General features: G+C 48.5%; 1 protein-coding gene across 1 annotated transcript in view; it reads right to left on the bottom strand.

Moving 5' to 3' along the window:
- Positions 1 to 4,283: 4,283 nt before the first annotated feature.
- Positions 4,284 to 24,201, bottom strand: part of LOC122539295 (MOB kinase activator 1B) — a 47,994-nt gene continuing 28,076 nt past the window's right edge. The window contains exons 4-6 of the mRNA XM_087979894.1: positions 18,339 to 18,472; positions 11,039 to 11,202; positions 4,284 to 8,945 (exon numbers count right to left, since the gene is read on the bottom strand). Coding sequence (XP_087836020.1) covers positions 8,868 to 8,945; positions 11,039 to 11,202; positions 18,339 to 18,472 — 376 coding nt within the window. The 3' untranslated portion in view covers positions 4,284 to 8,867. The remainder of the gene's footprint in view (positions 8,946 to 11,038; positions 11,203 to 18,338; positions 18,473 to 24,201) is intronic.

Genomic DNA, 24,201 nt, shown 5'->3' with positions numbered 1-24,201 from the left:
GGAGACAGTTCACCACAACCTTCTCAACAGGCAACTAGGGACAGGCAATAAATGAAACATAGAAAACAGGAGCAAGAGTAGGCTATTCGGCCCTTCGAGCCTGCTGCACCATTCAATATGGTCATGGCTGATCATCCAACTCAGTTCCCCTGTTCCTGCTGTCTCCCCCATACCCTTAATCCCTTTAGCTCTAAGAACGTATCCATCTCCTTCCGAAAAGCATCCAATGTTTTTGCCTCGACGGCTTTCAGTGGCAGTGAATCCCGCAGGCTCCCCACTCTCAGGGTGAAAACATTTCTCCTCATCTCACTCCTAGATGGCCCAGCCCCTGGTAGAAATTCATAAAATCATGAGGATTACAGATAGAGTTAATGGTAGTTGTCTTTTTCCCTAGGATGGGGGATTTGAAGATTTGGGACACATTTTTAGGGTGAGAGGAGAGAATTTAAAAATGACATGAGGGGCAATTTGGGTGGTTTGTGTGTGGAATGAACTTCCAAGGGAAGTGGTGGATGTGGGTACAATGACAACTTGTAAAAGACATTTTGATAAGTACATGGATAGGTAAGATTTGGAGGGATATGGGTCAGGAGCAGGCAGGTGAGACTAGTTTTTTTTTGGATTATGTTCGACATGGACAGGTTGGACTGAGGGATCTGTTTCTATGCTGTATGACTCTATGAATAATTTTCCCAAATAAATATTTACTGGAAAAAAATTTTCTATCTTTACCAAAATTTCTTCTGATGCTGGATCAGGAAACCTAAGTCTCAAAATGGGACACAGCACATGGAAGATCTGGGTTCAACTCCACACTGTCTGTGTGGAGTTTGCACATTCTCCCCGTGTCTGCGTGGGTTTCCTCCGGGTGCTCCGGTTTCCTCCCACAGTCCAAAGCTGTGCAGGTTAGGGTGGATTGGCCACGCTAAATTGCCCATAGTGTCCAGAGATGCCTGGGTTAGATGGGTTAACCATGGGAAATGCTGGGCTCCAGGGATAGGGTAGTGGGGTGAGTTTGGGAGGGATGTTGTTTGGAGGGTCGGTGTGGACTTGATGGGCCAATCGGCCTGCTTTCACACTGAAGGTAAGGGGTAAATGTAGAGGTATGGGTGGGTTACGCTTCGGCGGGTCGGTGTGGACTTGTTGGGCCAAAGGGCCTGTTTCCACACTGTAATGTAATGAAGGGATTGTACATGAATCGTTATGATAGGTTTATGGAGGGGCATTCCAGAACTTAGGGCCCAACAGCAGAAGACAGAGGCAGGGACAGAAATCACAGACCCCCTTACAGCTCCTGGCTTGCAGTCATTACAGAAGGCAGTTAATAATCAATCTCATTGCTAAGGGATTGGAGTCACATACAGGCCAGAACAGGTAAGGATGGCAGATTTCCTTCCCTAAAGGGTATTAGTGCACCAGATGGTGTTTTATGACAATCAACGATGGTTACTTTGTCAATATTAGGCTTGCTTTTAATTCCAGATTTTTATTGAGTTCATATTTCACCATCTGCTGTGGTGGGACTGAAACCCAGTTATCTCAAATATCAGGCTACTAGCCATCCTGCCAGTGGAAACAGTCTCTCCTTATTTATTTTTAATAAAACCTTTCCTAGATTTTCCTGTATCAAATCCCTCTTTAACCATGTCAGCTCTAAGGAGAACATTCCCAGCTTCTACATTGTCCTCCAGCCCTGGTACCACTCCAGTAAATCTCCCCTGTACTCTCCAATGCCCTGACATTGAAAGTGCAGAGGACAGAACTGGACCCAAAACGTTTTGGCTGATTGTGTTTTGTACTCTCTCACTGTTTCTGAAGCACAGGGATCCTTCAACAGTTTGAGTGAATGGTAACCATTAAGGATCTGCATCATCTGGGCAGCTCTCATGTGCTCTAATGAGTTATCAATCCTTCAGGAGTACATGACCCAGACCCGAACCCTCAGGACCAAGAATGTGCTGGGTTTGAGGTTTCTCAGGTTTTGGAAATGGGATATGAAAGTGGCCAGGAATACTGACACTGAAAGCAGACAGACAGTCCATGAACCTATCCTACTGCTGGAACAGGGAAATGGGCAGGGCAAGAACTATCAAAAGCTGATTGGGCACGGTTGCAGGTAAAGGGACGGCTGGAAAATGGGAAGTCTTCAGAAATGAGATAACGAGATTCCAGAGATATTTCTGTCAGGGTGATAGGAAACGCTGGTAGGTATGGAGAATGCTGGATGATGAAAGAAATTGAGGGTTTGGTTAAGAAAAAGAAGGAAGCATATGTCAGATATACACAGGATAGATCGAGTGAATCCTTAGAAGAGTATAAAGGCAATAGGAGTATACTTAAGAGGGAAACCAGGAGGGCAAAAAGGGAACATGAGATAGCTTTGGCAAATAGAGTTAAGGAGAATCCAAAGAGTTTTTGCAAATACATTAAGGATGAAGGGGTAACTAGGGAGAGAATAGGGCCCCTCAAAGATCAGCAAGGCGGCCTTTGTATGGAGCCACAGGAGATGGGGGAGATATTTTGCATCAGTATTTACTGTGGAAAAGGATATGGAAGATACAGACTGTAGGGAAATAGATGGTGACATCTTGGAAAATGTCCAAATTACAGAGGAGGAAGTGCTGGATGTCTTGAGACGCATAAAGGTGGATAAATCCCCAGGACCTGATCAGGTGTACCCTAGAACTCTGTTCGAGGCTAGAGAAGTGATTGCTGGGCCTCTTATTGAGATATTTGTATCATCGATAGTCACAGGTGAGGTGCCGGAAGACTGGAGGGTGGCTAACGTGGTGCCACTGTTTAAGAAAGGTGGTAAGGAAAAATCAGGGAACTATAGACCAGTGAGCCTGACCTTGGCGGTGGGCAAGTTGTTGGAGGGAATCCAGTAAGGCATTCGACAAGGTTCCCCATGGGAGACTGATTAGCAAGGTTAGATCTCATGGAATACAGGGAGAACTAGCCATACAGAACTGGCTCAAAGGTAGAAGACAGAGGGTGGTGGTGGAGGGTTGTTTTTCAGACTGGGGCCTGTGACCAGTGGAGTGCCACAAGGATCGGTGCTGGGTCCTCTACTTTTTGTCATTTACATAAATGATTTGGACGCGGGCATAAGAGATACAGTTAGTAAGTTTGCAGATGACACCAAAATTGGAGGTGTAGTGGACAGCGAAGAGAGTTACCTCAGATTACAACAGGATCTGGACCAGATGGACCAATGGGCTGAGAAGTGGCAGATGGAGTTTAATTTAGATAAATGTGAGGTGCTGCATTTTGGGAAAGCAAATCTTAGCAGGACTTATACACTTAACGGTAACATCCTGGGGAGTGTTGCTGAACAAAGAGACCTTGGAGTGCAGGTTCATAGCTTCTTGAAAGTGGAGTCGCAGGTAGATAGGATAGTGACGAAGGCACTTGGTATACTTGCCTTTATTGGTCAGAGTATTGAGTACAGGAGTTGGGATGTCATGTTGTGGCTATACAGAACATTGGTAAGGCCGCTGTTGGAATATTGCGTGCAATTGTGATCTCCTTCCCATCGGAAAGATGTTGTGAAATTTGAAAGGGTTCAGAAAAGATTTACAAGGATGTTGCCAAGGTTGGATGATTTGAGCTACAGGGAGAGGCTGAATATGCTGGGGCTGTTTTCCCTGGACTGTGGGAGGTTGAGGGGTGACCTTACAGAGGTTTATGAAATCATGAGGGGCATGGATAGGATAAATAGACAAAGTCTTTTCCCTGGGGTCGGGGAGTCCAGAACTAGATGGCATAGGTTTAGGGTGAGAGGGAAAGGATATAAAAGAGACCTAAGGAGCCACTTTTTCACACAGAGAGTGGTACGTGTATGGAATGAGCTGCCATTCTAGTACAATTGCAACATTTAAGAGGCATTTGGATGGGTATATGAATAGGAAGGGTTTGGAGGTGTATGGGCCAGATGCTGGCAGGTGGGACTAGATTGGGTTGGGATATCTGGTCGGCATGGACAGGTTGGACCGAAGGGTCTGTTTCCATGCTGTACAGCTCTATGACTCTATGACTAGGGTGGGGGTGAGGGGTACAGAGGCAGATCCTGAAGGACACTATATTCAGATCCTGTGGGTGTACAGTTCTCGCAGTCTCCAGCCCCGAGGAAAATTTAACTGAGATCTAGCTGAACATCAAAAATGTCAAGTTTTTAGGGAAGGCAGTGGCTCAGTGGTATTATTGTTAGACTGTTAATCCAAAGACCCAGTGTTATGGACCAGGTCAGATCCCCCCTGAAATCATTTCAAGAAGACAGCTCAGACCCTAATTTTTCTGATTTTATTGAGTCGGTGTAAAATGGATATTGCAGGAGGGATGCAGCTGATCAAAACCTCTCAGTTTCAAATAAAACAGAACTTACTTACAGAGTACCGAATGAAACACAAACAAAAGAGAGCAGAACACAGAATAACATAGCCTCTCCGAAAACCCAACAGATTGTCCCAACTTAATGATGCTGTTCCAAATTCCTGCAACAATCCCCATTAACACCCCTTTGCCAAAAAATGGTAAAATCAAACACGGGGTCTTACAGGAGAGAGAGAGAGATGGCAGAGGGATTCAGCATGGTACACCTTCCTCCATGGAGCTGTTTGTTGGACTAGCAGCCTCAAAACACGGACTTCTTGCTAAAACCAAACTAAACCAAACCAGAGAAAAGCTCAACTGGGAGAACTGGCCACTCCCCTTTCATTGTACAAGTGTTTTTCCTTAAAACTTAAAAACTTCTTCAAGTAGAATATACTGGCTGAATTCTGGGCCCCTTGTGGTGCAGTGGCAATGTCCTTATCCCTTGTCTGGGAGCCCCAGGTTCAAGTCCCAGAGATGTGTAATAAGCTGGCACTATGTCTTAATTGATTAAAGTACCTGTCTAGTCATTTGGAGATCCTGGGTTCAAATCCCAGCAGTGCCTATACCTCACTTTAATGGTCCCTCACATGTCATGGCATTAGGGGCCCTCTTGTGGCACAGAGGTAGTGTCCTTATCCCTGGACTGGCAGGGCTGGGTTCAATATATGTGTAATGGCATCTCCGAACGAACTGTTTAGGAAAATAGGTTAAATAAAAAAATAAGGAGCTGAGTTCTCCTGTCCACTTTGATTTAGTCCCTACCCTCTCACCCTGAACCCCTCCCTCCCCTCACCTTTAGTGTTTGCACATGCATGTAAGTTAATCAATTGGAAAACATGGGGCATTCATTGAGTTATGTGTAGGAGTATTTCTGGATATAAAAGCAAGGGAAAAATCAAATTGAGTTCTTTATGTTTCGATAAAAAAGGTCAGAGTTCTTGTCCCTGCCTCTGATCCAGGAGCCCCTGGTTCAAATCCCACCTGTTCCGGAGGGGTGGTATAACAATCTCCCTACTCAAGGTTTGTGTAACAGTTTGTAGCTTGGCTGTCGGTTGCCGTAACTGTGGGTATATTCACCGAGCTGGGATGTTGATTTTCGTCCCCTGTCTCGGTGACATCTTCAGTGCTTTGGAGCTTCCTATGAAGAGCTGCTATTCTGTGTCTTCTGCAATCTATTTGTTTCCGTTTCTGTTGCTTCCTGTTGCTGGATCCAATCCATAAACCGATAGCCATGCTCAGACAATTCACCAGGACAAAAGACCCATTACCCATAATGTGCAAGACTGATGTAATTTACAGGATTCCATGCAGAGACTGCACGAAACACTATCTAGGACAAACAGGCAGACAACGAGTAATCCACGTCAACGAACACCAACTAACTGCTACACCCCACAACCAGCTGGCCCCAGTAGCCACACACACACATGACACAGACCACATATGTGACAGGGACAACACAACAATCACAGGACAAGCCAAACAGGGGACAGCCAGAGAATGTGTAGAAGCATGGCACTCATCCACGGACTCTATCAACCAAGATATAGACCTGGACCTAATATACCGACCACTACAGCGAGCAACAGGAAGCAGCAGGAACAGAACTAAATAAATTCCAGGAGAGACAGTACAGCAGCGCTTCACAAGAGACTGAGTCAAAAATTGTGGTGCTGGAATAGCAGAGCTGGTCAGGCGGCATCCGAGGAGCAGGAGAGTCGACATTTCGAGAAGAGCATGATCAAAAACTTATGCTCGAGGTCCCATCTCGCTCTCCTGAATTTCAGGGGAATCTCTCTCTATCTCTCTCTCTCTAGTTGGGTAATGTCAATTTTTATTCTCTGTGCACGTATGTCAGTTACCATGGCAATGAATGAATATTCACTGTTATTTTAATAAACCACTCCTGATGTGCGTAATATATATAGAGACCACAGACTTCAATGGAAAACATGTGTTTCTTTGGTTTTCCAATGACATTGCATAGATAAACATTTACTCTACTATACTCAGTCAGTTCAATAAAATATTGAGTTGTATTGTGAGGGGAGTTGAGTACAAGGGTATGAAGGTTACGCTTCAGTTAAACAGGGTGTTGGTGAGACTGGATCTGGAGTCCTGTGTACTGTATCGTTCCCGTACATACGGAGGGATGTTCATGTGTTGGTAGCAGCTCAGAGCAGGTTTCCCAGACTAATCCCTGGAACGTGGGGATTGCCTGATGAGGAAAGGCTGGACAGGCTGAGACCTGTATTCTCTGGAGTTTAGAAGAGACAGAGGAGACCTTATTGAAACATTTCAGATCCTGAGGGACCCTGACCAGGTGGATGTGGGAGAATGAAAAAATCTAGAACTTGGGGTCTGAGTTTAAAAATAAGGGGGCGACGGGGGGGGGGTTCAGCCCATTTAGATCAGAGATAGGGAAATAGGGATAGGTTGAGGGTGTTTGGAATTCCCTTCCTCAAATGGCAGTGGGTGCAGAATCTGTAAATATTTTGAAGGCCGAGGTAGATAATTCCTGATGACCAAGGGGATGTAAGATTATCGGGGGGATATACAGGAGTATAGACTCAGAGTTAAAATCAGACCAGCCAGGATCATATTGATGGGGGGGCAGTCTCAAAGGGACGAGTGGCCTCCTTGTCCATATAGAATCATAGAGTCATAGAGATGTACAGAACACACACAGACCCTTCGGTCCAACTCGTCCATGCCTACAGATATCCTAACCTAATGTGCTCCCATTTGCCAGCACCCGGCCCATATCCCTCCAAACCCTTCCTATTCATATACCCCTCCAGATGCCTCTTAAATGTTGTAATTGTACCAGCCTCCACCACTTCCTCTGGCAGCTCATTCCATACACGTACCACTCTCTGTGTGAAAAAGTTGCCCCTTAAGTCTCTTTTATATCTTTCCCCTCTCACCTTAAACTTATGCCCTCTAGTTTTGGACTCCCCCACCCCAGGGAAAAAGCCTTGTCTATTTATCCTATCCATGCCCCTTGTGATTTTATAAACCTCTATAAGGTCACGCCTCAGCCTCCGATACTCCAGGGAAAACAGCCCCAGCCTATTCAGCCTCTCCCAAGAGCTCAAATCCTCCAACCGTGACAACATTCTTGTAAATCTTTTCTGAATCCTGTTAAAGTTTCATAACATCCTTCCGATAGTAGGGAGACCAAAATTACACACAATATTCCAAAGGTGGCCTAACCAATGTCCTGTACAGCCATAACATGACCTCCCAACTCCTGTACTCAATGCTCTGACCAATAAAGGAAAACATATCAAATGCCTTCTTCACTATCCTATCTACCTGTGACTCCACTTTCAAGGAACTATGAACCTGCACTCCAAGGTCTCCTTGTTCAGCAACACTCCCTAGAACCTTACCATTAAGTGTATAAGTCCTGCTCTGATTTGCTTTTCCAAAATGCAGCACCTCACATTTATCTGAATTAAACTCCATCTGCCACTTCTCAGCCCATTGGCCCATCTGGTCAAGATCCTGTTGTAATCTGAGGTAACCCTCTTCACTGTCCACTGCACCTCGAATTTTTGTGTCATCTGCAAACTTACTAACTATACCTCTTATGCTCGCATCCAAATCATTTATATAAATGACAAAAATCAGTGGACCCAGCACCATGCTTGCATGTAAATTATATACTGACTAACATTAAGTATTATGAATATTTATCTTGGGGGAAAAAGGCAGGGTTTTCCCAATGGCGATTGGCTGCTGGACAGGGAAAGAATTCAGGAGGGCATGGTGAAAGCTGTTTGTACTGAGCTATAGACTTACGTTACAACATTTCTAAATCTCTGAAAGTCTACTGCTGCTTAGTTTGACACAGTGATATCGGTGCATGGAACATTCAAGCATTTCCGAGGTTTGGACAGCCAGGTTTTGGATAATGTACCTGAAACTGCCAATGCGGAGCTAACAACAACAGATACAGCTAAAGCAGCTCAAACACCCTGAGAATAACCAACATCTCGACCAAGTGTGTGAAGGCTTCAGCCCTGAAAACCTCAAGAAACAACACGTTTCAGTGAAAACTTTATGAATCATATCCAAAATAGAACACTTTTTATAATCAGTGGAATCTTCCCTAGATGAAGTGTCAGCCCAGTGTGTTATTTTATTCTTTTATCAAAAGACTGAAAAGAAAGAAAAATAAATTGGAAGTTATGAAACAATGCAGGCACTTGGAGAAGGTAGATTCTAATCGGTGCCAATGAATTACATTTTACAGGCATCGGAGGATTGTGTGCAGCGTAGCAACATGCCTCAGCGAAAGCTGTCTGTGCGTGTGGTGACTTGCTTAAAGAGAAGTCTAGAATCATCTTGTATCAAACCTTCGAATGAAAAACACTTGCAATTTCATCAGCACTAGCATTGCATGGATTTTACAACATCCAATCCATCGCCTGTGTCCAGTTGTGTTAAAGAGGGGAAATGGATTGTGTTTCTCTCTCAGCTGCCTTCTATCTGTCCTTTGTAGTCAGTTTCTCGATCAGTTCCTGCAATGGGGCCAATTCCTTCCGGTCTATGAGGTTAAACTCCTAAAAAAATGAAAGAGATGGTGTATTATTGCAGAGTTGTCATGCTTCAACCTGACAATCTGCTGGGGGTGACACAGAAAAAGGAAAGGTTCACATTGTACGTGCTGCCTTGCGTGTGATGGACGCGTGTAGAATTGTTGGAGGTTTCAAAATGCAAATTGTTAAATACAATACTGCATTCATTCTGGTCTCACTGCTACAGGAAGGATGTTGTGAATCTTGAAGGTGTTCAGAAAAGATTTCCAAAGATGTTGCCAGGGTTGGAGGATCTGAGCTATAGGGAGATGCTGAACAGGCTGGGGCTGTTTTCCCTGGAGCGTCGGAGGCTGAGGGGGTGACCTTATAGAGGTTTACAAAATTATGAGGGGCATGGATAGGGTAAATAGACAAAGTCTTTTTCCTCAGGTGGTGTATCCAAAACTAGAGGGCATGGATTTAGGGTGAGAGGGGAAAGATATAAAAGGGATCTAAAGGTCAACTTTTTCACGCAGAGGGTGGTGCGTGTATGGAATGAGCTGCCAGAGGAAGTGGTGGAGGCTGGTACAATTGCAACATTTAAAAGGCATCTGAATAGGAAGGGTATATGAACAGGAAGAGTTTAGAGGGATATGGGCCAAATGCTGGCAAATGGGATTAGATTTGGTTAGGATATCTGGTTGGCATGAACGCGTTGGACCGAAGGGTCTCTATCTGTACTGTCCATCTCTGTGACTCTAAGACATAGTTTTTCTGTTCAGTCTTTCTTTTCTCTCTTCTAATTGGTATATCCCTCACTTCATTTCTCTTTCTAGAACTGATTTTATTTCTGCGGCTTCTGCTGCTTGTAGCTTCTCCAGCCACAGAATATGCTGTCTGACTTACACCATCTCCATCATCCACTGTAGCTCATCTGTGACCGACCTACATTGTCGATTTCAATTCACCCACTCTGAACTTGCACTTCTCAATCCTTACGTTGCCAATTTCACAGTCCATTCAATCTGATTGGTTATGTGGTGTCAGATACCCGATTTTTCTCACTGCAACATTATCATTTCAGTCGAGAGTGTGGTGTTGGAAAAACACAGCAAGTCAGGCAGCATCCAAGGAGCAGGAGAACCAACTTATGCCCAAAACGTCGATTCTCCTGCTCCTCAGAAGCTGCCTGAGTTGCTGTGTTTTTCCAGCACCACACTCTCGACTCTGATCTTCAGCATCTGCAGTCCTCACCTTCTCCCAACATTATCATCTCACACTCTCTCAAACAAAAAGAAATATATAGGACTTTACAGCCTTCAGGACTCAATACTGAATTCAACAACCTCAGAGCATGAACACTGCCTTTCATTTTGATTACATCTTCTCCTGACCCCCCTGATGAAGGGTTTCTGCCCAAAACATCGATTCTCCTGCTCCTCGGATGCTGCCTGACCTGCTGTGCTTTTCCAGCACCACTCTAATTTTGACTCTGATTTCCAGCATCTGCAGTCCTCACTTTTGCCCACATCCCCCCGCCAAGTCCAGTGCCTAGTTTGCATGGGCTTGTTCTCAGCAAAACCAACCTTTTTTGGCTATTTACACCTACCATTAACACCTATTTTAGAACTATATCACTCCTTTGCTACCATTAACACTACCTTCGTCTCTTGTTTTGGATGTCTTTAACACATCCCTCCTTCCCCTTTATCAATCATTAAAATAACATCATTTTGCAGCCCCCTTCGGTTCTAAAAAATTACCAAGGGACTGGCACCATTAGCTCTGTTTCTCTCTCGACAGCAGCTGGCAAACCTGCTGAATTTCTCCAATAATTTCTGTTCTTATTGTGAGTAAGTAAAACATAAAATGCCAAGGAGCCAGTGTAATTGACGGCAGGAGTTACATCTACCGCAAATTACGGCCCACAAATGTATGGTTTCTGGTAATTGGATCCAGGAGAGTTAGGGAGGCTCTAGTTAAGAAATTGCAGGGGGATCCTGCATCTTGAATTATTTAGCCTGGACTCAGTCTTCGCGACAATAAGACAAGTCAGTTCCTGTCTGACACTGTTGTTATTCATCTTGGGTTAGAACGCAGAGCCAATTACAGTAAAGGATTTTCACAACTGGCTGTACCTGAATAAAAAAGATAAAGTGTTTGAAGGAAGTGTTGAGATGAGCCTCTTCCTGGAGCTGGATCACAGAATCAAAATGCTGATGATAAATGTGGGCATAGACTCGGAACAGGCGTTTCAGGATGGTTTTTGCGACTGACATGAAATTCCGGGGGAAGGGAACGCCTAGAGAGAGAGAGAGAGAGAGAGAAAGAGAAAAATTAATATTGCACTGCCTTGATGTAAAGCTACTTTGATGTTAAAAAATAATTTGAAATCGTAGAGTACCTTTCACCATCTTGGAATGTCCCAAAGTGTTTTAGTCGCTGCACTACAGGGTGCTGTGATTTCCCCGGAGAGGCTGCAAAGGGATCGTTTCACCTGGATGTTCCCTGGGATGGAGTATTTCGGTGATGGAGAGAGCCTGGATACGTTGGGTTGTTTTTTTTTGTTGTGGAGGTGCCAGTTTGGGGTTGACAAGGTCAGGAGTCAGGTTATAGTCCAACAGGTTTACTTGAAATCACAAGCTTTCAGAGTCTGGCTGTCATCAGGTGAAATGACGAAGGAACAGCGCTCTGTGCTTTCTAATAAACCTGCCGGACTATAACCTGGTGTCATGTGACTTCTGACTTTGTTTTCTTTGGAGTAGAGGGGGTTGAGGGGGGCTCCTGAGAGAGGGCTCGAAGGTTATGGGGGACACGGTCAGCTTGGATAGAAAGCAGCTGTTCCTTTTAGTCAGAGTCAATAAACAAGGGGACATCGTTTTAAGGTGGAAGGCAGGAGATTCAGAGCAGTTTGAGGAAAACTCTTCACCCAGGGCGGGGTGGGGGGGGGGGGGGTGGGGGGTGTGGGGAGGTAGGAAATACACTGGGGGAGGGGGAAGGTGTGAAATACACTGGGGGGGGAGGAGGGTGTGAAATACACTGGGGGAGGGGGAAGGTGTGAAATACACTGGGGGGGGAGGAGGGTGTGAAATACACTGGGGGAGGGGGAAGGTGTGAAATACACTGGGGGGGAGGAGGGTGTGAAATACACTGGGGGAGGGGGAAGGTGTGAAATACACTGGGGGGGAGGAGGGTGTGAAATACACTGGGGGAGGGGGAAGGTGTGAAATACACTGGGGGGGGAGGAGGGTGTGAAATACACTGGGGGAGGGGGAAGGTGTGAAATACACTGGGGGAGGGGGAAGGTGTGAAATACACTGGGGGGGGAGGAGGGTGTGAAATACACTGGGGGAGGGGGAAGGTGTGAAATACACTGGGGGAGGGGGAAGGTGTGAAATACACTGGGGGAGGAGGAGGGGGTGAAATACACTGGGGGAGGGGAAAGGTGTGAAATACACTGGGGGAGGGGGAAGGTGTGAAATACACTGGGGGAGGAGGAGGGGGTGAAATACACTGGGGGAGGGGGAAGGTGTGAAATACACTGGGGGGGGAGGAGGGTGTGAAATACACTGGGGGAGGGGGAAGGTGTGAAATACACTGGGGGAGGGGGAAGGTGTGAAATACACTGGGGGGGGAGGAGGGTGTGAAATACACTGGGGGAGGGGGAAGGTGTGAAATACACTGGGGGAGGGGGAAGGTGTGAAATACACTGGGGGAGGAGGAGGGGGTGAAATACACTGGGGGAGGGGAAAGGTGTGAAATACACTGGGGGAGGGGGAAGGTGTGAAATACACTGGGGGAGGAGGAGGGGGTGAAATACACTGGGGGAGGGGGAAGGTGTGAAATACACTGGGGGAGGGGGAAGGTGTGAAATACACTGGGGGAGGAGGAGGGTGTGAAATACACTGGGGGAGGGGGAAGGTGTGAAATACACTGGGGGAAGGGGAAGGTGTGAAATACACTGGGGGAGGGGGAAGGTGTGAAATACACTGGGGGAGGAGGAGGGGGTGAAATACACTGGGGGAGGAGGAGGGTGTGAAATACACTTGGGGAGGAGGAGGGTGTGAAATACACTGGGGGAGGGGGAAGGTGTGAAATACACTGGGGGGGGAGGAGGGTGTGAAATACACTGGGGGAGGGGGAAGGTGTGAAATACACTGGGGGAGGGGGAAGGTGTGAAATACACTGGGGGAGGAGGAGGGGGTGAAATACACTGGGGGAGGGGGAAGGTGTGAAATACACTGGGGGAGGGGGAAGGTGTGAAATACACTGGGGGAGGAGGAGGGTGTGAAATACACTGGGGGAGGGGGAAGGTGTGAAATACACTGGGGGAGGGGGAAGGTGTGAAATACACTGGGGGAGGGGGAAGGTGTGAAATACACTGGGGGAGGAGGAGGGTGTGAAATACACTTGGGGAGGAGGAGGGTGTGAAATACACTGGGGGAGGGGGAGGGTGTGAAATACACTGGGGGAGGGGGAAGGTGTGAAATACACTGGGGGAGGAGGAGGGTGTGAAATACACTGGGGGAGGGGGAGGGTGTGAAATACACTGGGGGAGGGGGAAGGTGTGAAATACACTGGGGGAGGGGGAGGGTGTGAAATACACTTGGGGAGGAGGAGGGTGTGAAATACACTGGGGGAGGGGGAGGGTGTGAAATACACTGGGGGAGGGGGAAGGTGTGAAATACACTGGGGGAGGAGGAGGGTGTGAAATACACTGGGGGAGGGGGAGGGTGTGAAATACACTGGGGGAGGGGGAGGGTGTGAAATACACTGGGGGAGGAGGAGGGTGTGAAATACACTGGGGGAGGGGGAAGGTGTGAAATACACTGGGGGGGAGGACAGGGAGGGGTGAAATACACTTGGGGAGGAGGAGGGTGTAAAATACACTGGGAGGAGGGGGAGGGGAGGGGGTGAAATACACTGGAGGTAGGGGGTGGGTGTGAAATACACTGGGGGTGGGAGAGGGGGTGAAATACACTGAGGGGAGGGGGAGGGGGTGGAGGTGAAATACACTGAGGGGAGGGGGAGGGGGTGAAATACACACACACATCCGGGAATACTCACACACCCGGGAACACACAAACACCCGGGAATACACACACCTGGGAACACACACACACCCGGGAACACACACACCCGGGAACACACACACACATCCGGGAACACACACACACACCCGGGAACACACACACACATCCGGGAACACACACACACACCCGGGAACACACACCCACCCGGGAACACACACACACCCGGGAACACACACACACCCGGGAACACACACACACACGGGAACACACACCCGGGAACACACACACGGGAACACACACACACACAGGAACACACACACCCAGGAATACACACACACCCGGGAATACACACACACCCAGGAACACACACACCCGGGAACACACACACCCGGGAACACACACACACCCGGGAATACACACACACACCCGGGAACATACACACACCCGGGAATACACACCCACCCGGGAATACACACACACCCGGGAACACACACCCTCGGGAATACACACACCCGGGAATACACACCCTGGGAACACACACACACCCGGGAACACACACACACACACGGGAACACACACACACCCGGGGACACACACACCTGGGAACATACACACCCGGGAACACACACACACACCCGGGAATACACACACACCCGGGAATACACACACACCCGGGAACACACACACCCAGGAATGCACACACCCGGGAATACACACACCTGGGAACACACACACCCGGGAATACACACACCCGGGAATACACACACCTGGGAACACACACACACCCGGGAACACACACACCCGGGAACACACACACATACGGGAACACACACACACACCCGGGAACACACACACCTGGGAACGCACACACCCGGGAACACACACACACACCCGGGAATACACACACACCCGGGAAAACACACACACCCGGGAACACACACACATCCAGGAACACACACACACACCCGGGAACACACACCCACCCGGGAACACACACACACCCGGGAACACACACCCACCCGGGAACACACACACACCCGGGAACAGACACCCACCCGGGAACACACACACACCCGGGATCACACACACACACGGGAAAACATACCCGGGAACACACACACGGGAACACACACACCCCCAGGAACACACACACCCGGGAACACACACACCCGGGAACACACACACACCCGGGAATACACACACACCCGGGAACACACACACCCGGGAACACACACACACCTGGGAATACACACACACCCGGGAATACACACACACCCGGGAACACACACACACCCAGGAACACACACACCCGGGAATACACACACCCGGGAATACACACACATCCGGGAACACACACACACACCCGGAACACACACACCCGGGAATACACACACACCCGGGAACACACACACACACACCCGGAACACACACACACCTGGGAACACACACACACCCAGGAACACACACATACCCGGGAACACACACACACACCCGGGAACACACACACACCTGGGAACACACACACACCCGGGAACACACACACACACCTGGGAACACACACACACACCTGGGAACACACACACACCTGGGAACACACACACACCTGGGAACACACACACACACGGGAACACACACACACACCCGGGAACACACACACACCCGGGAACACACACACACCTGGGAACACACACACATCTGGGAACACACACACACACCCGGGAACACACACACACCCGGGGACACACACACACACCTGGGAACACACACACACCTGGGAACACACACACACCCGGGAACACACACACACACCCGGGAACACACACACACACACCCGGGAACACACACACACCCGGGAACACACACACACACCTGGGAACACACACACCCGGGAACACACACACACCCGGGAACACACCCACCCACCCGGGAACACACACACCCACCCGGGAACACACACACACACACACCCAGGAACACACACACACACCCGGGAACACACACACACCCGGGAACACACACACACCCGGGAACACACACACACCCGGGAACACACACACCCGGGAACACACACACACCCGGTCACACACACTCTCCGAGAACACACACGGGACACGCGTGTTACACAGGAACACATGCACAAATGGGAACACACAAACCTGGGAACACACACCCAAGAACATTCACCCCCGGCAACACACACACAGGAACACGTGCACACACGGAAACATACATACCTGGGAACACACACACAGGAACACACATACCTGGCAACACACACACAGGAACACATGCCCACACAGGAACACCTGCACACACGGGAACATACACACACACATACACACACACACGTGGAAACACACACACAGGAACACATGCACACACGGGAACACACATACCTGGGAACACACACCCAGGAACACATACACCCGGCAACACACACACAGGAACACATGCACACACGGGAACACACAAACCTGGGAACACACACCCAAGAACACTCACACCCGGCAACACACACACAGGAACACGTGCACACACGGGAACATACATACCTGGGAACACACACACGGGAACACACATACCTGGCAACACACACACAGGAACACATGCCCACACAGGAACACCTGCACACACGGGAACATACACACACACACACACGTGGAAACACACACACAGGAACACATGCACACACGGGAACACACAAACCTGGGAACACACCCAGGAACACTCACACCCGGCAACACACACACAGGAACACGTGCTCACACGGGAACACACTTACCTGGAACACACACACGGGAACACACATACCTGGCAACACACACACAGGAACACATGCCCACACAGGAACACATGCACACATGCGAACACACACACACACATACACACACACACACGTGGAAACACACACACACAGGAACACATGCACACACGGGAACACACACACACCCGGGAACACACACACACACCCGGGAACACCTACCCACCCGGGAACACACACACACCCGGGAACACACACACACACCCGGGAACACACACACACACCCGGGAACACACACACACACCCAGGAACACACACACTCCTGGGAACACACACACACCTGGGAACACACACACACCCGGGAACACACACACACCCGGGAACACACACACACACCCGGGAACACACACACACCCGGGAACACACACACACACCCAGGAACACACACACACCTGGGAACACACACACACCTGGGAACACACACCCACCCGGGAACACACACACACACCCGGGAACACACACACACACACACACACCCGGGAACACACACACACCCGGGCACACACACACACCCAGGAACACACACACACACCCGGGAACACACACACCCGGGAACACACACACACCCGGGCACACACACTCTCCGAGAACACATACGGGACACGCGTGTTACACAGGAACACATGCACAAATGGGAACACACAAACCTGGGAACACACACCCAAGAACACTCACACCCGGCAACACACACACAGGAACACGTGCACACACGGGAACATACATACCTGGGAACACACACACAGGAACACACATACCTGGCAACACACACACAGGAACACATGCCCACACAGGAACACCTGCACACACGGGAACATACACACACACATACACACACACACACGTGGAAACACACACACAGGAACACATGCACACACGGGAACACACAAACCTGGGAACACACCCAGGAACACTCATACCCAGCAACATACACACAGGAACACATGCACACATGGGAACACACAAACCTGGGAACACACCCAGGAACACTCACACCCGGCAACACACAGACAGGAACACGTGCTCACACGGGAACACACTTACCTGGGAACACACACATGGGAACACACATACCTGGCAACACACACACAGGAACACATGCCCACACAGGAACACATGCACACATGGGAACACACACACACACATACACACACGTGGAAACACACACACACAGGAACACATGCACACACGGGAACACACACACACACACACACATACACACACACACACACACACGTGGAAACACACACACATACATGTGGAAACACAAACACATACACACAACACGGAAACACACACACAATATACACACACACAATCAGGCCTGGGAACACATGCACCCTCCTGCAGATAAATTGTTGTGATTGTGTGCAATTTGCCGGTCTTGCATTTCTCCTGATGAATGCAAGATGTAAAGCTTCAGCGATGCCTCTCTTCTCTGTAATCAGATGCCTAGCATTGTGACCTTTGATTTGTGAACAAATTCCCTAAAGTTACTGCCACAGCTGTCGTTTAATCTACAAAGGCTTTGAGATTGTAATAAATATACATTCCGGTGTGGCCAGGGTTGAACTGTGAAGACCTTACCTATTTTGGATGGAAACAGAGTCTCATCATCGAGCTGGTCCTGTACCCAGGTCATCAGGTAATCAATGTACTTTGGTGCTGAGCATTTAATCGGTTTCTTTATGTTTGTTCCATCCGCCCAGTGATACTCATACCTGCAATATTATGAGTAAAAACAGACGGGCACCATCATTAGTAATGAAGATAATTACTGGAATGTACAGCACAGAAACAGGCCATTCGGTCCTGACTGGTCAATGCAGATTTTTATGATCTCCACAATCCTCCACCCAACCTCCAACGTCATCCAATCCCCTGCTTCATAAAGCTCATAAAGAGATGGAAGTGATTGAGAGGTTAATGGACTCAGTGTGACAAAGAAATGATCCATGGGCGTTCTGACAAAACTCAGAGAGGTAAGTGATCTTTTGTTTCTATTCTGTAAATTAAGGAAACCTCCATTTTGCAAGGGATTGTACTTATTTGTCAGCTGGAATGATCAGAATTATCCAATCCCCTTCTACTTTGGATTTTATTTTAACATCTATAACGTGGCCTTGAGTTATGAGGACAATCTACACTTGATGCGTATCCTTGTCAGAATGCAGCGCTTGCTGCCGTCTTGGTTTGTCGGGAAATTAACAGTCTGTCATCCAAGCGTCCCAACCAAGAAGGGGCAGGGGGTGGGGGAACTGACCAGTTTGCCCCGTGAGGATCCAGCATTTGATTAGTGGGCTAAATGGCCTCTGCCTGTGGAAGAAATCATTAGACAAGATAGCAGTGTAGGCGAAAGTGGGTACTGCAGATGCTGGAGATTAGAGTCAAGATTAGAGTGGTGCTGGAAAAGCACAGCAGGTCAGGCTACATCCAAGGAGCAGGAAAACCGCGTTTCGGGCAAAAGTCCTTCATCAGGAAACTAGTAGTGTACATGATCACACATTCCCCTTGCCTTTGCACCTTCCCCAAGATTACCATCTTGGTGGGAAGGTCAACAGTTGGCCAACTGAGGTTTTAAGGGGCCAGATCCCAGTGTAACTATGGTCTGTTGCTGGGCAACGTAGGTCAAACTGTATGGGTTGCTTGTCATCTCACAGTGGGGTCAGGGTATGACCCCTCAGTAAAAGGCTATCAGTGCTTGAACAAGGAACTCAACATCAGGAGACACTCCAATTCCCTCGTTTCTGAAACTGCACCCCCCTCCCCCACACCCTTCTCCCTGTGTTTGCCACACCCCTCCCCCAAACCCTCACCACCTCCACCCCCACAATTCCACGGTCAGTGACCCTGAGACTCCAGTGCCTGTCCTTTTGGCAGCAGTCACTTCCCTCCCAGTGGCACTGCTGAGCACAAGAGCTGTTGCCGTCTGATTGCCCAGTCACTCTTGCTGGGCAGGACCTCGGTGCCACTGGCAGTGGTTCTGATTCCAGGTTAAGGGCGACCAGTAACCTCATCACTCCCTGATTGGCATGTCCTCTGATTCTGTCATGCAGTTGCAGAAACCCTGACCCCCCAAATAAATCCAGCCTGGAGAAAGTACCAAGGCTTGGCACAGCCCAGAGTGAGGCAGCCTTTGACTGCAGAGACACACATAAAAGGCAACATGCAGATTTAACATCACAACCTCCCACATGTCCATAAGGACCCTCGCCAGCTTTTACAGATGCACCATCGAAAACATTCTGTCTGGATGCATCACAGCTGGAATGGCAACTGCTCTGCCCAGGACTGTAAGAAACTCCAGAGAGTTGTGAACATAGACCAGTCTATCACAGAATGGATAATTCTGATCCATTGACTCCGTCTATATCAACAGTATCAACAGTATAATCTCTTTCAGAATCATAAAATCCCTACAGTGTAGAAACAGGGTCTTTGGCCCAACCGACCCTCTAAAGAATAACCCACCCAGATGCATTCCCGGCCCTATTATCCTACATTTACGCCTGACTAATGAACCCAACCTACACATCCCTCAACACCATGGGCAATTTAGCATGGCCAATTCACCTAACCTGTACATCCTTGGACTGTGGGAGGAGACCAGAGCACCTGGAAGGGACATGGGGAGAATGTGCCAAGTCCAGACAGACAGTCACCTGTGGCTGGAATCGAGCCCAGGTCCCTGACGCTGTGAGGTAGCAGTGCTAACCACTGAGCCACCGTACCACCCCAGCCCTGTCAGGCAGAAGACACAGAAGCTTAAACACAAGTATCAGCAGGTTTAAGAACAGCTTCTTTCCCGCTGTTATTAGACTTCACTATGGACCCTTCAAATTTCAAATCTAATGTTGCTTCTTGTGCACCTTCTCTGCAGCTCTAACATAATTTTCCTCGCCGTGTTCAATCACCCTATGATCGTTGTATGGTACGATCTGCCTATACTGCACACAAAACAAAACATTTCACTGTACCGAGGTACATGTGACAATAATAAATCAAATTATCCGACAGAAGCACTGTTGTTCCTTGAAGCCTCTTTTTGTCATTTAGGGTCCAATTTGTTGAGGCCAGTTACTGCTGTGAGCTTTCAGTTTGGACCCATAAGTGACAAAAGCAGAAGTAGAGTATATTTATGTTGGCTTTGTCACAAGACAGACTTGACTGATGATGCAGCAATCAGGAGGGAGAAGGCCATTGGGCCTGGTCACTGAGATCATTCCGAGAATTCCAAATGTGAACACTCCAGTTTCTTTCTTAGTCCAGTGTCACAGTTAACACTGTGAGCCTTTGAGTATTCAAGATGTATAATCGTACAAGCATGTTCATTGTACAGTGGAAGGTCTGTGGGTAAATGAGTTATTGAGATGTGGTGTTCAAACAGAATCTGAAACAAGGTTTCACACAATTCTGGATTCTCACATGATAGACAAACATGGAAACTGGGAGCAGGAGCAGGGTATTCAGCCAATTTCAGCCTGCCCTGCTGGTCAATATGATCATCACTGATCCTCTATCTCAAGACCATATTCCCAATTTCACCCAGACCCACTGATTCCTCTAAAGTTGGAAATTGTATTGATTTTTTTGCTGAATGATGAACTCATTGGTGAGATGCATTTTGCCAGACCAAAGTGCAGTCATGGATAAGCAATAACAAAACGCCTTCTGCTTTTATTCATTTATTATTTGGGGTGGTTAGCACTGGTGCCTCAAAGTGCCAGGGACCCAGGTTTGACTCCAGCCTTTGGCATGTGTCTGTGTGAAGTTTGCACCTTCTCCCCGTGTCTGTGTGGGTTTCCTCCGGGTGCTCCAGTTTCCTCCCTCAGTCCAAAGATGTGCAGGTTAGGGTGAATTGGCCATGCTAAATTGCCTGTAGTGTTAGGTGCATTAGTCAGAGGGAAATGGGTCTGGGTGGGTTACTCTTCGGAGGGTCGGTGTGGACTTGTTGGGCCGAAGGGCCTGTTTCCACACTGTAGGGAATCTAATCTATTAAAATCTTTCAGACGATGGCCATCCTGAATTAACTGGATGATGACCTTCCCTTCATATATCAATTGAAAGAATTGCCATTTCTGTACATGACGATGCTGCTCCTTGAACAAGGTTATGTTGTTCTTTTTTTTCTGGAGGTCGTAAAGACATAGGTTCCAAAAAGTCTGGGGTTGGAGGGGTTTAGGACCAGTTTGAGTACAGCTAACAGAGACTGCCTCCGGCTTTCAAGTTTAAAAAAAGACACTTGTACAATGAAAGGGGAATGGCTAGTTCTCCCAGCTCCACTATCCTCTGGTTTGGTTCAGTCTGGCTGTTCACTGAAAGCAGTCAGTCAATTGTGAAGCTGCTGGACCCAAAGAAGCAGCCCCATGCTGACCCTCCCGCTCTCTGACATCTCTCCTGTAAGACCCTGGGTTTGATTTTACCTTGAGTGCCAAGGGGTGTTTATGGGGATTGTAGCAAGGATTTGTAACACCATCGTTAAGTTGGGATGGCCTGTTGGGTTTTCGGGGAGGGTAAGTTATTCTGTATTCTTTTGTTTGTGTTTAATTCAGTAACCTTGTAAATAAATTCTGTTTTGTTTAAGACTAAGTGGTTTGACCAACTGCATCCCTCCTGGAAAATCCACGCTACACCTGATTAAAACAACAAACAAAGTTAGGGAGGGGCTACTTTCTTGGAATGTTTTGAGGGGGTCTGGCCTGGTCCATAACATGTAGCCCCTTACACAACCTCAGGAATTCCCTCAGCACCTCACAACCAATGAGGTACTTCTGAGGTATAGCCACTCCGTAACTTAGGAAACGCGGCAGCCAATTTGCACACAGCAAGATCCCACAAATTCAGCGACGTGACAATGCTGATGGTGGCAGGTTATCCTTGTACACCAGTCAATGAAGGTAGACAGGCAGGTGCAGCACGCAGTTAGGGAGGCGAATGATGTATCGATCTTCATGGCAAGAGGATGAGAGTTTGGAAGTAGGGATGTCTTACTGCAGTCATACAGGGCCTTGGTGAGACCATTCCTGGAGAACTGTGTGAAGTTGTGGTCTCCCTACCTAAGGAAGATTACGATTCACTAAGCAGGGATGGCAGGACTGTCCAGAGGAGAGATTGGTTTGGCTGGGCTGACAGTCACTAGAGTTTAGAAGGATATGAGGAGACCTGATTGAACATATGAAGTTAGAACAAGGCTGGACAGACTAGATGCAGGGAGGATGTTTCCCTGGTTGGGGAGTCTAGAACCAGAGACACAATCTCAGGATACAGGGTAGACCATTTTGGACCGAGATGAGGAAAGATTTTTTTACTCAGTGAACTGTTGGAATTCTTTACTACAGAAGGCGATGGAGGCCAAGTCACTGAATACACTCGGTAAAGAGACAGCTCAAACTTTAGATTTTAAAGGCATCAAAGATTTTGGAGAAAAAGCAGGAATATGATATTGGGTTGAATAATGAGCCAGGATTGTATAGAATGGCGAAGCAGCCGTGTTGGGCTGAATGGCCGAATCCTGTTCCCAGTTTCTATGCTTTGAGAACAACCAGATGGCCTGAAATCAGCACAGTGCTGTTACAGAGCAGAAAAAGGCCATTCAGCCCATATGTCTGTGTCAGCTCTCCAAGTGAACATCATCTCTTCCTTTTGCCCTGTAACCCTGAACAGTCTTCCTTTTCAAACAACCATCTAAATTCAGCTTGAAAACCAAACCCGCTTGCCCCACACTCTCAGACAGTTCATCCCAGACCCTAACCACTGCCTCCCCCACACTCTCAGACAGTCCATCCCAGACCCTAACCACTGCCTCCCCCACACTCTCAGACATTCCATTCCAGACCCTAAGCACTGCCTCCCCCACACTCTCAGACAGTCCATCCCAGACCCTAACCACTGCCTCCCCCACACTCTCAGACAGTCCATTCCAGACCCTAACCACTGCCTCCCCCACACTCTCAGACAGTCCATCCCAGACCCTAACCACGGCCTCCCCCACACTCTCAGACAGTCCATCCCAGACCCTAACCACTGCCTCCCCCACACTCTCAGACAGTCCATCCCAGACCCTAACCACTGCCTCCCCCACACTCTCAGACAGTCCATTCCAGATCCTAACCACTGCCTGCCCCACACTCTCAGACAGTCCATCCCAGACCCTAACCACTGCCTCCCCCACACTCTCAGACAGTCCATTCCAGACCCTAACCACTGCCTCACCCACACTCTCAGACAGTCCATTCCAGACCCTAACCACTGCCTCCCCCACACTCTCAGACAGTCCATTCCAGACCCTAACCACTGCCTCACCCACACTCTCAGACAGTCCATTCCAGACCCTAACCACTGCCTCCCCCACATTCTCAGACAGTCCATCCCAGACCCTAACCACTGCCTCCCCCACACTCTCAGACAGTCCATCCCAGACCCTAACCACTGCCTCCCCCACACTCTCAGA

This window comes from Chiloscyllium plagiosum, unplaced genomic scaffold (assembly GCF_037043375.1).
Source record: "Chiloscyllium plagiosum isolate Xiang-an unplaced genomic scaffold, Cpla_swu_hap1 HiC_scaffold_36, whole genome shotgun sequence".
Taxonomy (NCBI): Eukaryota; Metazoa; Chordata; class Chondrichthyes; order Orectolobiformes; family Hemiscylliidae; genus Chiloscyllium; species Chiloscyllium plagiosum.
The sequence above is the reverse complement of the archived record's forward strand: the minus strand, read 5'-3'. Positions and strand labels throughout refer to the sequence as shown.